Here is a 16378-nt window from a genome sequence, read left to right on the forward strand (position 1 = left end):
TTTGTATTTGTGATTATTTTTTCTATCCATAACATGTGGGTTTTTTTTTGGTCTTTCAGATACACCTGGACCTGGACCTACCATTTTGTGTTCGTCTGTCTCTCCTTCCTGTCCTCTCAACCAGCCGGTCAAAGCAGATGGCTGCTTGTCCTGAGCCTGGTTCTGCTGGAGGTTTCTTCCTTTTAAAAGGGAGTTTTTCCTTTCCACTGTTGCCACTGTGCTTGCTCAGGATGGGAGACTGTGATGACATGAAGACTCAACTTGTCTACTGGCCTCCTTAGATAGAGAACTTTACTAATTGGCTTTTATGTATGTGAATGTTTCTGTAAAGTGCCCTGAGACAACTTTGTTGTGATTTGGCACTATATAAATAAACTGAATTGAATTTCACCGATATCAACCTTAAAGTTTGGTGTAGTATTTTCTGAGCTGAAACAAAATCAAAGTATTGTTCATCACTTATAGAGTATTTAAAAAAAAACAGATTAAACATTTGATAAATTACATATAATCTTCATGGACGACTCAGTGGCATACCCTCTTCGATTAGTACTGTATTAATTGAAAGTATTTCTTCATTTCAGATTAGATCTAGGCCTAATTTGATGGAAAAATGACCAGTTTATGACAGCTGTGGCTTACTATATATCTCATGCCATCACTTTCTCTAAAAGTGTGCCTCTGTTGTGCTTCTGAAACAAATGGTGTTGCCAGACTCACTGAGGCTTTGAGAAGTTTCAGCAATCCATCATCTACGCTGTGTTAATCACCGTCTAGTTGTTGTCTATGGTCTGAATAAATGTTGAATAAATCCCCATATAATTGCTTTTTCATCACCAGCAATCTTGTGTAAAAAAATACAGATGCGCTTAGTCTATAAGATTAATTTGAATAAAAACACTTGTCTAGCACAAGTCTTATTTTTGTCTATAGTTTTTTTTTCATTTTGCCTTTATTTATACAGGTAGTCTCATTGAGCCACGAGAACTCATTTTCAAGAGAGACCTGTTTAGGGAGCACATGGTGGGGGTTAAGGGCCTTGCTCATGGGCCCAGGGTGGGGTGAATGAGGGTGGGGACAAGTGTGGGTGTTTCACCTACCCCACCCACAATTTTGATGTTGTCCGGGCCGGGGCGTGAACCGGCAATCTACGGATCACAGGCCCACCTCTCTAACCTCTGCGTCACCACTCCCCCAGTTTATTGCTTTGTTTAGGGATTGCTTTTTAGGGTTACCGAAAGCAAGAGTGGTGTGAATTGAACACTGCCGGGGCTGTCCCTCGTCTCCAATCCCGTTTACGTCATTCATGGAAAGGATCTCAAGGTGCAGCCGTGGAACAAATTAAGTCTGGTGTGGGTGGCTCAGTCTCCGCTCCACGTTTTGCAGATGATGAGGTTCTGTTGGTGTCTTCAAGCCAAGACCTTCAGTGGAAGCCCTCAATTCAACATCTACGCTCCATTCCAATCCTGTGGTTCTGAGGTGTAGATTATAGTTGATAATCCCAGATACAAGCGGCTGAAATGATTTTCCTCCACTGGGTGAGCACATTTTAGAGGAGCACCGTCATCTGGTGCGAGCTTGGGGTAGATTACCCCAAGAGTCATTTGAGGTGCTTTAGATAACTTACGACAACTCTGGAGGTTGTGCAGATCTCACTAGGAGGAAACATAGGGGCACATCCAGAACTCACTGAAGGAACTATATGTGTTTGTGTTTTTAGCTTGGAAACATTCTGAATTGCCCCAGAAGCTGCAGTGTGTCACTGGAGAAAGTCTGTTTCCCTCCAGGACACAACAACCAATATATACATTTGTAAGGATTCAAAGTCTTTAGTCTTTGGGAGAAAATGTAAGAAAATGTCAAGTAGGACAAAGAGCAGCAGATACCAGTTTCTGATCTCAACACTTCTTGTTGAGGTCAGTGAATGAAGATTCAATCCAGTGAAACTGTCACACAACTACCATCAGTGTGTGAAATGTGTTGCTGAAACCTGACATGTACTATTTCCTTGGCCACATTTCCCTAAATAAAAGTTCTACAATTGCCCCACAAAAATGTCTATATTTATGAAGTATTTGTAGTGAGATGAAAGCTTGTCCAAACCCACTAAAAGGGACACAACTATATGGACAAGTCCTTTTATGATCGTTGCACCTGCAGACACAAAAATGTGGTGCCAGTGTGTGTTAACTGTGTTGATTCACATATGGGGCCGAGATGGTGTAGAGGCAGGGCAGCCGGCTTGGGACCCGAGAGTCCCAGGTTCGATCCCCAGTCACTGCACATCACGTGGCGTCTCTGGGCAGCACGTCTAATCCCCAAAATGTCCCCCGGGCGCTTTCAATAGCTGCCCACTGCACCACCTGGTGGTGGATGGGTTAAATGCAGAGACTAATTTCGCCATTGTATGGAAACATACAGTGCTGACATTGTGATGACATTATTATTATTATTATTATCCAAGTTGAAAGGATCACACTGTGCTGGTCAGCAATGAGACACTGCCATCCAGTGGTGTAACCATTTTTTTAGTTATCTTTATGGATCTGTGCATTACATCCCATGTCCTTTGCTTGTTTTTGCTGTACTGCACTTCATTTGGCCTTGTTGCTGTTTTTAAGTGCTTTATAAATAACATGGTATGGTATTCATTCACCTTCAAACAGTGAAGTCATTTCACAGTCAATAACACACTGTTGGGATTTCTTTAATAAACATTTGCCAAAAAGGACAAGGAAGGGGTGAAGATTATTTTAGTACAAAAAGTCATTTCCTTTCATCTCCACTCTGGGTGTGTGTTTGCTCTGCTCAGTTTTTACACCTACAGTCAAAAAGACATTTCTAATTAAAAACAGCCTTTCTTCATTTTTACATTTTCTGCAGCTGTACAAGTGCTACCAGCCTTTGCACGCACTGACGCCTAATCCATCAGCCTAACCAAATGAGCCATCAATAACTACATATAATCTTGGCCATAAAGACATTATCAGTCAAAATTTTAATTTTGTGCAGACATCCCACATCCATTATCTTTCATAGCCAAAATAGTTTCTGCCTACTTCTGTCAGTGGTGCAAAACAATAATACTATTCTGCCTTAAAACGTTACAGAAAGGCTAAGGTAGAGATTAAAATTTACCTGGCCCGATGATGGTACATCCAAAAAAGATAAAAGTTTAATTTAAAAGATAGCAGAATAGATTACAAAAAATATGAAAAGATCCTCAGGTGTTATTCAACTGTCTTCTGCAACATATTCCAGATTAAAAAAAATACAATGCTTTACACAGATTTAAGTTAATAAAACTGAATGTGCATCTCCAGATCCTTCTAATCTGGCCTAAAAAAGGCTTTGGGTTCAAAGCTGAGTCTTTTAGCCTTTTGTTCTTTGTTGCATTAAAAGTTTCCAGTCTTTCAGAAAGGCAGCCCCCGTCCTCTGATTGTTGCTGTGGAGTTCATGTGTGGGACAAAGCCAAAAGGGAGAGGTGGAGCCCCAACTTGCGATGGGGAGCACCAGGATTGTCCTGGTGTTGGGATGGGTGGTGGAGGAAGTATACCATCCTTTCCAACCATAGTGTGGTTGTACAGGTGGATTGCACTGGGGTTGGGCTGTCCCTCCATAGTTACAGAGCTGTGATTGTACTCAAACCGGTGGTCCTTATCCCCACTAAAAACCATACTACTGGGTCCAGTGGCTACAGCTGCTGGAGGGAAAGGGTCTGGGTGGCCCAGTGGCAGAACCCCAGCAGCATTTGAGGAACTGGCCGCTTGTCCAGGCCTACTAAAAACTTTTCTGAGTGTGTGAGGTGGCAGGCCTCCGCCTAACATATGACCCATGTAGCTGTCCCCAAAGCCAGCAGGAGTAAAAGTTGGGGGAGGTGGGTGGTTGTATTCAGCCCCGTACCCAGAACCCTCTGCAGAAGGGAGAGGCGGATAGTCTGGCTCTGGGGGCCGACCTCCATCGACTCCACTTGCTGAAGCAATAGGAGGAGCGTGGCCAGTTTGGGGCTCGGGCGGTGGCTGTCGGTAGTCCAAGTCAGCATGTGGAGGAGGTTCTGGAGGCTCAGGAGGTCTCTGGTCTGGGGGCAGGATGGGAACGCCCCCTACCTCAGATACTAAAACAAAAAAAACATTAAAAAAACAAACAAAAAAAAAAACAAGACGACTCTTTAATGTAAATCAATTTCAAGGTAAAACAACAATCAGAATATTATCAAAACCCACAAGGATAAAAAAAGGATCTTTGTAATAAAAGATAAAAAAAAAAGGTGTAAACCTAAAACAAAAGATTTCACCTACATTATGTAATATTTGGCTTCTTTGGATAAAAAAAGTTTTTTTTTACTTTTATTCCTGATAAAACCATTACTACATGGTGTTTTAGAAATGGTTTAATTAAACTGAAATATGTAGACAAAAAGGTCTCACCTGAAGAAACAGGGCTGGGCTCTGGAGGCTGTTTAACCTCTGGAGGTAGAAGCGGTGCTGCTGTAGTTACTCCAACAGGGTTGGTACTTTCTGTGCCGTCGCCACCATCACTTACTTCCTGCCTCTTAGCCTGCTGAGCCTGCAGTAGCTGAGCTAGCAGCATAGTCATGGCTGTCTGAGTAGCAGCTGCGGCCTCGCCTTCTGGATTACTTGATGGTGCAGACATCGTGGGCGATGGAGGCTTTCGCATGGGAGGTGTGCGGGGTACCCCTGCTGGGGCAGCAGGCTGGGGAGGCTTGGCAGGTGCAGGCTGAGGTGGGGGTTCAGCTGGGTCAGAGGGAGGCAAGGCTGTCGTGAGCTGCTGTACTGTCTCCTGGTTGACTTTAGTGCTCATAGACTGCCCAAACTGCGCTGGGTTGACTGCACTCTTGGGCTGGCCAAACAAGTTCAGGAGGACCGCCAGCTGCTCTTGTGTGAACTGTGAGTTTGGACCCTTTGCATCTGCACAGAGAAAACAAATAAAATAAACATTATTTATTCTTATCCTTTGAAATGAACTTCTTGGTTTTATAAAAAAATAAATATACACCAATGATTTGAGACAGATGCATGCCTTTGAACTTGACAAAATGAAGAGACAAATGGAGTAAAAAAAAAAAAAGAAAGAATGAACAGGTTAAAAAAATGTTTTAAACTGATAAAAACGCTGGTATGCTATTAGTGGAAAAAAGTTATAAGTGTGTCCTCATAAACAGCACTACTCATTTGTACAGTGTTATAGGAGGGAGAACTCTGTTTGAGTTTAATGGACTTTAAGATGAGCATATGAAAACAATTATTTTTTGGAAGACAAATTAAATTAACGTGTGGTAATTCTTTTTCTATATCAGGCAAACTAGCTTGAAGACCAAAAAGCTATCTGGTAAAGAGACAATCTTAAATTATAACTAAAGAGATACACATTATTTGCAGCTATAATCTCCATAAGAACAGTTGATTAATGTGCTCACACATCTTACTCTGGTTTTAGATGAACTACAGAGCTTTTACAGACTTAATCATAAGTTTAGATGACTAGTGAGCTAATAATAAAACAGTAATGACGCTCACCAAGCAGAGCAGAAGTGTTCTGAGCTTTGATACTTCCAGGAGCAGAGAAGCCCTGTGGAGTGTTACTGCGACTGTCATCAAGACCGAGCTCTTTTCGAGGCACCTTTGGAGCCACCAGTTCTTCTGGCATCTGTTTCTGTCGCCGCCGTTTCTTACTCCATAGCTCATGACAGTCCTGCCAAAGTGGAAGACTGCAAAGACAAGGAAAACTCGTATGTAAGAAGTCTAACTATTTTTACACAATGTACACTCAACATACTGATGAACTTCAAACAAAGCATACTCTGGTGGAGGCATTTTATCTGGGTCCACATCCTTGAGAAACTCGCTGCTCAGAGCTTGTTCAGCGGTGCAGCGTTTGCTGGGATCCAAGTTGAGCATGTGGTCAAAGAGATCCAGGGCTGATGGTGGGATGCTGAACAGAAACAAAAGAATAAGAACAAATGACAGTGAAATAATGGAAGGCAAATTTTCAGAAAGTAAAGTGCATTTAATGAACTCACAAAGCAAACTCCTCTCTTAGACGTCTCCTGTATTGTTTCTTTGGTTTCATGGTGTTGAAGAAGGGAAGCTTTATAACATCTGGCCAAAAAGCAGGACAGGGACTGCCACATATTCGACTAAAAAACAGAAATACATTTGCTTTAGTTGCAGAAAATTGCAAGTATGATGGGCAATAAAAAAATGTGTTGTTTTCTTCTTTATTACTGCAATCCCTGTGCAATAAAAATAGCACCAACATGAGAGTCCCTTCCTCCTAAAAAAGTATTAAACTGAATGGTTTCGAGTAGCAGAGGTGGCATGTCTCTTCTGGATTAAGTTAGTAAACTTTCCTTTTATGAAAATGTTCAGAACAAAATCAGCTAAAACTGCTCCATTTCCATCTTCTACCACTTACCCGTAGTCAGGTTATGAAGGCAACAGGCCCAGGAGAAAAACCCAGACATCCAGACTTATCCAGGATCTCGTTCTTTTGGTCATGATCCAAACCTCAACCATAGGTGAGGGTCGAAACGTAGACAAACAAGTAAATTGACAGCTTTGCCTTTCAAATCAGCTCTTTCTTCACGACTGACCGAAGCAACACCCTCATTACGGAGGATGAAACCCCAATCCGTTGATCCATTTCCTGTTCCACCTGCCATCACTTCTGAACAAGACGCCCAGATACCTGAACGCCTACACCCGAGGCAAAGCACCCAGAGGGGCAATCCATCCATTTCCAGTTGAGAACCAAGGCATCAAACTTAGAGAAACTGACTCTCATTACAGCCGCTTCACACTCTGTTGTGAACCACCCCAATACACGCTGAAGGTCATGGCCTAAAGACGGCAGCAAAACCACATAATTTGCATAAAGCAGAAATGAGACCCGGAGGTTCCCAAACCAGACACCTTCCTCTCCATAACTGCACTTTGACATCCTGTCGATGAACACCACAAACAGAATAGAAGACAAGAGACAGCCATGGTGGAGTCCAACCCTCACAGAGAAAGAACTCAACTTTATGCTAAGAATGCAGACGCAGCTCCTGCTTTGGTTACACAGGGATAGGGATAGTTCTTAAAAGCAACCCAGGCTCCTTACTCCCAAAGCCCCCCTAACAGAAAGCCCCCCTAACAGAATGCCTCCAGGAATACAGTCATAAGCCCTCTCCAGATCCACAAAACACATGTAGGCTAGAGAGGCAAACTATGGACCCCATAGCAACTCCGCAAGGGTGAAAATCAGGTCCAGTGTACCATGACCAGGACATAAGCCACATTACACCTCTTCAATCTAAGGTTCAACAATAAGTCAGAGCCTCCCAACACCCTGGGGTACACTTTCCTGGGAAAGGCAAGAAGTGTGATCTCACGATAGTTAGAACACACACTCAGGTTTCCATTAAAAAAAGGGAACCACTGCCTGTGGAGCGGAGTCTGCCGCTCCACAGGCATTGTCCCAGTCTTTCATGTGACATTGAAAAGACATGTCAACCATGACAGCCCCACAACGTCCAGAGCCTTCAGCATTTCAGGGAGAATCTTGTCCACCCCCAGTGCCCTGCCACAAAGGAGCTTTTTAACTACCTTGGTGATCTCTGCCATAGTAATGGACTCATCTTTCCCTGAGTGCACAGACTCTGCTCTCCTCAAAGGTGGACATGGTGGGTAGATTATGGAGATTCTCAAAGTTTTTCTTCCACTGCTCAACAATACTCTCAGTCTGGGCCAGCAGTTCCTCATCCAAACCAAGGACAGTCAGGGATAGGGTCTGTTTTCATTTTCTGAGTCACCCAACGGTTTGCAAGAACTTCCTCAAGATTAACCAAAAGTTCGTCTCTATATCCTCCATGAATTCCGCCCATGCCTGAGAGTTTTCATCTGCAACCACCAAAGCCGTAGGCCTTCTGGCTACCCTGTACCTGTCAACAGCTTCAGGAGTCCTCTGAGACAACAAAGTCCTGATGGTCTCCTTCTTCAGCTTGACAGCCTCTATCACTTAATCAGGTCTCTCTTATAAATGAGTCCTCGAGGCTCAATGGGATTTACCTGTCTAAATAAAGGTTGAATGACTCACCAATGGTGTCCACCATGCAAGTCCTTTAGTTGCCACCCCGACAGGCACCAATGACGTTTAGGCCACAGCTCCTGGAAGCCACACCTGCAATAGAGGCCCCGAACACGGCCTTTTGGATTCCATGTCCCTGATTTCTTTCAGGATATGGGGAAAAACTCTCCCGGAGGTGTGAATTGAAAGCCGCACAGACCGACGGCTCCACCAGATGTTCACAGTGCACCCTCACTATGTTTGGGTTTACCAGATCTGTCCAGCAGCTTCTCCCACCATCAGACCTAACTCACCACCAGGTAGTGATCAGTTGATAGCTGATCAACATAGGGTCATATATCCCTATATTAAACCTACGGCCCTATGCAAAAGTAGGGCCGCAGGTCCAACAACATGATTACAAAATTGATCATCGACCTATGGGCTAATGTGGCCTGGTACCAAGTACACTTATGAACCACACTATGCTCAAACATGGTGTTCATTATGGACACCAATGCCTAGCACAGAAGTCCAATAAGCGAACACCATTCAGGTTCAGATCAGGAAGGCCGTTCCTACCAGTTACCCCCTTCCAGATGACTGCGTCATTGTCTACATAGGCATTGAAGTCACCCAGTAGAACGAGGGAATCCCCACATGGCACCCCTTCCAGGACACCGCCTAAAGTCTACATAAAGGCTGGGTAATTTGAAATGCTGTTTGGTGCATAAGTAAAAACAACTACCAGAACCTTCCCTTCTGTCGCTCTAAGCAGCAGAGAGGCAACACTCTCATTCACCAGGAAAAACAAACACCAAGGCATTCAGCCGGTGGCTTGTGAGTATCCCCACACCCATCCAATGCATCTTTACCTGGGCAACTCTGGAGTAAGAGTGACTCAAAACCTTGATGGACAAACAGCATATACAGTGGTGCTTGATAGTTTGTGAAACTTTTAGAATTTTCTATATTTCTGCATAAATATGTCCTAAAACAAGATCAGGTTTTGCTTGGTCGTCGAGCTCCTGGGCTCAGCCAGGCCAAGTCCGAAGAAATGCCATAAAGCCACCTCTACATAGACCCATCACTTGTGAGGAGGTTCATCAAGGTGTGGTGCAGGCGAGAGAGGAGGCCATGCCAATTCGTAGTGGCATAGACTATCTCTAGGGACGTGGAACAGTTAAAACATTTTTTTTAATCAAATGATGAGTCTAATTTACAGGCAACTGTGACTGTCAGTAAAAAGAGTGGCACTTTTCACAGCTGAAACCTCTTCTCAATCATTGCATTTAGTTCAATTGACTGTAAAACTGCATGGGAACCTCGGCATGCTTCAGACATTCAGATCACACTTACCTAATTAGCTCTAACTGTGCCAGCTCCTGGTTTGCTTGAAAAATGGGTTTCTTTGTGAACAGTTCCCCAAGAATGCACCTGCAATGATCAAAGAGACAAATCATGATTAAATAACTTGTGTTTGAGCATGTTAAAAAAATTTTTTTAAATCCAACAAGCCCTTACCCGCAACTCCAGACATCAATAGCAGGGGTGTACCTCTCTTCTCCCAGGAGAAGTTCTGGGGGACGGTACCATAGTGTGATCACTTTATTGGTGTATGGTCGACTGAAAATACAAATATATATGTAGGTTAGTGACAGAAACTATACAATAAATATTAAAAAAAGCTGTTTAAAAGCTATATGGATAATGAATTGTTTTACCAAGAATACACGGTACCCGGTATTTACCTCTCTTCAGAGTTATATAGACGAGCAAGTCCGAAGTCTGCAAGCTTTATTTGGCCTCTGAACAAAAGAGAATATTGATTAAAACAAACAACATAAAACAGAAGACTGTTTAGAATCTGGCAAAGAAAATTCTGCTTTCTCACTTGTTATTAAGAAGTATATTGGAGCACTTGATGTCTCTATGCAGAAAGTTCTTCTTGTGGCAGTAATCCAGGCCCTCCAGCAACTGTCGCATAAAAGACTTGATGTGGTTCTCGTTGAAATGGACCAGGCCTGACTCTAGTAAACCCATTAGGTCGTGGTCCATGTACTCAAATACGAGATAAAAAGCACCTAAAATGTGGAGGGGGAAGAGACTGTCAGTAAAGATACAGGTGGTGTGGCATCCATTTGATACTGTCCAACAGTTCAGATACCTTTATCATTCCTGAAGTCCACAGCGTCTTCCTTGTCTGTCACAATCTCCTTCATATTTATGATACTCTTGTGATTCAGCTGTCGCAAAATTTTAATTTCTCTGATGGCTGTGATAGGGAAGCCCTCCTTTTCATTGTCCAGACGAACTTTCTTCAAAGCCACCATTTCACCTGATGAATAAAAACAAAGTGACCAATCTTGTTCTAAACAGTGCTGTAAGTATGATAATGGCATTTGAAACTATAAAAGACTTGTGTCATCAAACTGCATAAACACTATCTATGAAAACACTTGAGCATTGGTAGAGTGAAAATTTATCTAAACACTTACCAGTGTCTTTGTCTTTAGCTTTGTATACTTGACCATAGGTACCCTCCCCTGTGATTCCAATAATCTCAAACTTGTCCACACATCGTTTTCCCCAGTATATCTCAGTTTCATTTATCTCACCAAATCTTGGACCACAAATTCTGGGAATAAAAAAAAAAAAAAAAAAAACATTTTGAATGATACAAAACCATATAACACACAACTGAAAAGGCAATCAAGAACTATGCATATCAAAACATACTTAGGTCTTCGACGAAGTGTTTGTGACTTTTTGTCATCAGAAGGGCTGTGCGGAGAGGACGATGCACCACCAGGAAGTTCAGGTGGCAGAGGCAAGTCAGAGAGGAGTTGACGGGTCTTTTTCTCCATCTTCTTTTTTCCTGAGAGTGAGTTGTCCTTTAAACTGCAGATGATTGCAGAGATATGCATGAGCAAAACTTAATTTAACAAGTACACAAAACCACATTAACAAAATGATGTTACAAACTTTGAATGGAATGAATAACCACACCTTTCTCCTTTGTCAGAGTGTTCTGGTGTTATTTGGGGCAACGGCAGAGCTGGCAGAGTAGAAATAACTGGACCAGCAGCTCGTTCCTTGTCTTTGCTCTGTGCAGATGCTGGTGCTTTCCTCTTGTCCCGGTGAACAGAGTCATCCCTCCCTTTTCCATCTTTGTCTCTACTGTTCTGGTTCTCTGTGATCTTCTTGGACAACTTGTCAGCAGGAGACTGAGGCTGGTTTGATGTCGGAGTTCTGGGACCCTTTTCTGGTTGTGGTGGAGAGGGAGGGCGTCCCTTCCTGGCTATGTGATTTGATTTAGGGCTTGGCTGTAGTGCAGATGAGGAACCCTTGGTCGGAGTTGATGTGTTGCTTGTGTTCTTGGCCTTGGCAGCTGCTTCTGCAGCTTTAGCCTTTTTCTGCTTGCTAAGCTCAGCTGCAAGGCTGGATTTAAAAGTGAGCGTACTTGGCGAAAGACTGGCGGGGCGGCTGCGGGAACGAGAGTGGCGGTGACGGCTGTGAGAACGCGACGGTCTTGAGGTTGAATATGGACTCCTGCTACGTGACCTTGCAGATCGCCTGGAGAAGTAGTAAAAAGAACAACACACACTTTGTTACGATTCAGTCTTAACAAAATAAACACAGCAAGGTCAATTCAATAACCACTGGTAATTATGCACAGCATTTTACCATTCCATACTTTGATTTTGGAATACTAAAAATAAAATAAAATGTTATAAATTAGTTTTTCCGCTATTATACACTTACAAAAGTACAAATGCTACTGCAGGTAAATAATAGGGGGAGTGGTGACGCAGAGGTTAGAGAGGTGGGCCTGTGATCCGAAGATCGCCGGTTCACGCCCCGGCCCAATCAAAATTGTGGGTGGGGTAGGTGAAACACCCACACTTGCCCCCACCCTCATTCGCCCCACTCTGGGCCCATGAGCAAGGCCCTTAACCCCCACCATGTGCTCCCTAAACAGGTCTCTCTTGAAAATGAGTTCTCGCGGCTCAATGAGACTACCTGTATAAATAAAGGCTAAATGAAAAAAAAAAATAATAATAAATTCTCCATCTGCTACGAACCATAGAATAAAATCTTGGTTCGAGTTTCCATTAATAAGTGAAAATAAACGAGTTCAAAAGTTAAGTAACGCAAATGAACTATTTAAAAACCAATTTGACTGGTTTGAGTGGATAAACTAGAATGTAGTGCTGCAAGAGGTTGAGTTGCTTCAGTAAGTGGAAACAAAACTTGACAAGTGAACAAAAAAAGAAACAGCTGTGTAAATCGCAAGCTTTTTTCAGGAATGTATTTAATCTACTGGGATATCTATCTGGAGAATTAGAACTGGGAAGACGCCACTCTGTCACATGAAATTATGAAGACTAAACTAGAACCAGCCATTGAAAGTCACACCTTTTTATCTGTGATAGATCAGATGCGATTTACAAGAGCTGCTATATTTTTATTCCATGTGCTGTAAATATATCTTGCTACTTTTCATTTGATGTGATATTTTTGTTAAGCACTTTGGTAACAGTTTCTGTTTTAAATGTGCTCTATAAATAAATCTGACTCGACTTCCATCCCCTTTGATGCACATCTAATGTAAACTATTTCAGACATGAGGATGAAAATTAATTAGAAAGTTACTAACATTCTTAATATTTCAAATCAGCTTTTACCTATTTATATTTTTAACCTAAAAGAGCAAGGCAAATCCATCGCACATTGAATATGGTAGATTTTAGCTTGTTATGAATAAGACCAGAATAGTTATAAACTATTAATACACTTAAAACAATACCAGCTTATTACATATATATTTAGCTTCGTTTACTTTGAAAATAATGTTGGCACTGATATCCGTTGGGCATGATTATGTTTGCAACTTAAATATTTAATTTATTTGTGACCAGAGTTCTCAAACATGAATAAAGAACCCGTGCAATAGGGGTGGGAATGTTTAGGCACTTCACAATTCAGAGGGATGCGATATGATCCATTACTTTTGATTATTTTGATGCTGATTATGTTTCTTTCAATAAGGCAGATGATTTAAAGCTCTTGATGTAGACTTGAGAATCCATTTGTTCATGTATCAGGTGTTTTAATCAAAAGCCTGAAATAAGAAGTGTTTAGTGTTTGTACAGAAGGGGGATGCCACAATTTCTTTATTACTCAAGGTTATCTATTAATTTATTACAAGTATTTTCAATTTTTATTTATTTTTAACACAATTGTATTTTTAACTTATTCTTGTTGGTATTTTGTTCATATTTGTCCAAAATGGGTACAATGATCACTTAAATTTTGTGGATTGGATATTGTGTAGTCCAAGCAATATTTCCTCATGAGAACAAAATTCCATTTTAATGATAAATTCACAGCTGCAGAGGAGCACAACAAAGCCGCACTTAAAGAGCTTACCTGACATCTGGACTCGGACTCCGGGACTTTCTGTAAGGACTTCGAGATCTTCTGCGGTTTCCGTAAGAACCTGAGACAAACTCGCCTTGTTCGTATGGACTGTGTCGACCATAGCTCGGTGACCTGCGCCAGTTCGCTGGGCTCGCAGGAGATCGCTTCCTCTTGTTGCTGGAGTATGAGCTTGGCGACTTTGAAACACCATATGCTCCATAAACATCTGAGTCCCTGTTGTAGTATGTGGAACTGGGAGAAAGTCTTTTGCTCCCATACGTTGGACTTTTTCTTGATGTCGATTGGTTATAGCCAGCAGGAGACTGGTAGCTATAAGAAAAGGATGTCCCATAGGGACTGTCTGCTTTAAAACCAGGACTTCTCCTGTAGGCTTTGAGGTCCTCACGCTCTTCTCTGTAAGACTGTGGAGCCTCCCTGTATGCAGATGGCGGCTCTTTGTCAGATCTGGTTTTACTTTTGTGTCTTTTTGAATCCTTCTTCTGTCCAGTCTGCAAGGACTGAGACGCAGAAGTCCTTTTATTGTTCCTGTCACTGCTCCTTGCAGAGTCCTTGTGATTTTTAGCGCCACTCAGGCTACCTCCACTCCTGACTTTGGAGGGGTCTTTCTCTCGATTCTGGCGTTCTTTTTTTCTGTTTATCATCTTGTCTTGTTTGTTCTTCGCAGATGGTCCTCTTTTTATGTCATTTTTCCGGAGGCTCACTGCCTCCCGGCCTCCCAGGTGACTTCGATCCAGGGATGCTGGTCCATTATTGTCCCCAAAGTCAGTATCGCTGAGATGCCCCACTGACAGACTGTCATGGGGATAGGGTTTAGGAGAGGGGCTCCCAGAGAAACGCTCCGACTGTGAGCTCACGTCGTCATATTCTACTAATGTCTGAAGTTCCAGCTCTTTTTCAAAAGCGATATTTCGGCCATTGTCTTCTGCTGTACCTGTTGGCCACAAGCGTCTATTCCTGGCTTGCCTGCGTTTCTTTCTCCGTGAAGTCGACGAGCGCGCCTTCGCTCGGCGTCTGTCTCGCTGAGCAGCCCCGCTCCCTGCTCTGCTCCTCCGGTCCTGCCTGTTAGCATTTCGCTGCGTAGAGGGGCTCCGTCCCCGACCTTCTCGAAGCACCTCGGAATTGGGCATTTATCCTCCAAATGAAAAGAAAACTACGACCAAGTTTAGAACAATAGTATGCTAAGCTTTATGTAAACTACGTTCCTTGACTGGTCGTTGAACAGAACATTAGGCTAGCTGTTAAACTGGCTACTTAGCCGACGTCTACGCAAATTCACACTCCGTTAGCAGAATCACAAGCTTAGGATTCCAATTACAAAGACAGCCCAAAGGAACTTCCGGAGAAAGTAAATTGGTGACACTCGGTGTCAAAAGGTTCCGCCACACTCAATTCACAATGTGGTGTTAAGTTATAAAGCTAGGCCATACTTAACCATTGTGCTCCGGGACGAACGTCTACCAAGATTTGTTATCCGCAGCTAATCGGCGCAGCTAAGCTAACAGTTCGCATTTCATAGCGAGGCCCAGAGCGACATTTGAAAACTCGCCTCTTCTAAAACGTGACGGTGCATAGAAGACGTAAGTCCATTCACCGCATAGTGTTAAAATCCATAAAACAGAACAAAAACTCGCCTCCACTCAAAACTTCTCTTCTTCCATCACAAACCAATGTGCAACAAGGAAGTGAACAGCACGTACGTTCGCCGCTAGCTACAAGCTAGCAGGTTAGCCAGCTAGCTTTCTTTTCTCCTTGCGTGGAGTTCTGGGCAACTCAGTCACAAAACAATGCCATTCAAGACGCTCCTCTAGAGACGTATCCCGCCGGACAGGCGCTCCATTTGTTGACAACCTTCCCGCAAAAGTAGCTGTCGTCTTGTCGCGCACATTGGCTTAAAAACGCTTTGAATACGTTTAAAAATAACGTAACTTTGTTCGTAATAAGGCTAAAGGTACGGCTCGCCAAGGCCCGAGCAGCTTTCAAACTACAGGCCTCGTGCGTCGATGTGAGCCAATAGCAGCCGCCTGCGTAATCCAGCTCAGAGGTTACGTCACCACGAAGGGAAACCCTCACCTTCAAAATAGAACAACCAGAGCAGATAAGATTAAGTGAAATAAAGAAGTTACAATTTATAGTTTTAAACAACACTCTGTAGCATGCATACTGTCACAATCTTGACTCGACTCAAGATTGAAAAGTTTATTGGAAAATGCTAAAAGTCAGATTATGTGAAAGTTTAAATAAAACGACTCTTCATTCTCAGGGGTTCTCAAACCTTTTGGGTTCAGGGACCCCTAACAGGGGAGAAAAAGTTTCAGGGACCCCCTTCATAACCCACATGTTTATTAAATATATTTTTTAAATTTGTCCAACAGTCAAACTTTCTTTATTTGTCATCCGCACCACATGCACCACGTGGTGGAACAAAATTGTGTACACAGGGTCCAAGTTACATCCAACAAAAGTATAAAATGTAAAAGAAAAACAGTAATAAGATCTAAGATATGAACTGAGAAAAACGTTAACTAAAAATACACTAAGCACTAGTATAAAAACAATACGCTGAACAACAGCAGCACGAACATGAGTCTGTGTGAGCAGATGAGTACGAATGAACACGTGAAATAGATCAGCAGCAACATGATGTGATTTTTTCCCCACAGTGATTATCCTGGTTAGCAGTGTTGTAATATAACAAAGTAGAAATGCTTTGTTACTGTACTTAAGTAGAATTTTGATGTATCTTTACTTCGTTATTTACATTTCTAGTGACTTTCAGTTTTACTCCACTACATTTTCTCAATAAAATGTGTACTTTTACTTCAATACATTTCCCTTAACCATCTTAGTTACTTGTTCCTGCAAT

General features: G+C 42.5%; 1 protein-coding gene across 2 annotated transcripts; it reads right to left on the minus strand.

Annotated features, from left to right (window-relative positions):
* Window positions 1-2699: 2699 nt before the first annotated feature.
* Window positions 2700-14834, minus strand: cdk13 (cyclin-dependent kinase 13). 2 transcript variants are annotated; one of them, XM_037694161.1, is made up of 14 exons: window positions 13504-14834; window positions 11080-11646; window positions 10810-10971; window positions 10569-10708; window positions 10238-10408; window positions 9965-10154; window positions 9822-9878; window positions 9595-9696; window positions 9430-9507; window positions 6041-6157; window positions 5821-5952; window positions 5538-5728; window positions 4428-4928; window positions 2700-4114 (listed from the first exon to the last, which is right to left on the minus strand). In XM_037694161.1, the coding sequence occupies exons 1-14, from the start codon at window positions 14640-14642 to the stop codon at window positions 3414-3416; spliced, it is 4248 nt and encodes a 1415-aa protein (XP_037550089.1). In that variant the 5' UTR covers window positions 14643-14834; the 3' UTR covers window positions 2700-3413. The 2 variants fall into 2 exon arrangements, with proteins under 2 accessions (XP_037550089.1, XP_037550092.1); XM_037694164.1 differs by having other exon boundaries at window positions 3987-4106; window positions 13504-14833.
* Between the last annotated feature and the right edge of the window lie 1544 nt (window positions 14835-16378).

This window comes from Nematolebias whitei, chromosome 20 (genome assembly GCF_014905685.2).
Source record: "Nematolebias whitei isolate Nwh7 chromosome 20, NemWhi1, whole genome shotgun sequence".
Lineage (NCBI taxonomy): Eukaryota > Metazoa > Chordata > Actinopteri > Cyprinodontiformes > Rivulidae > Nematolebias > Nematolebias whitei.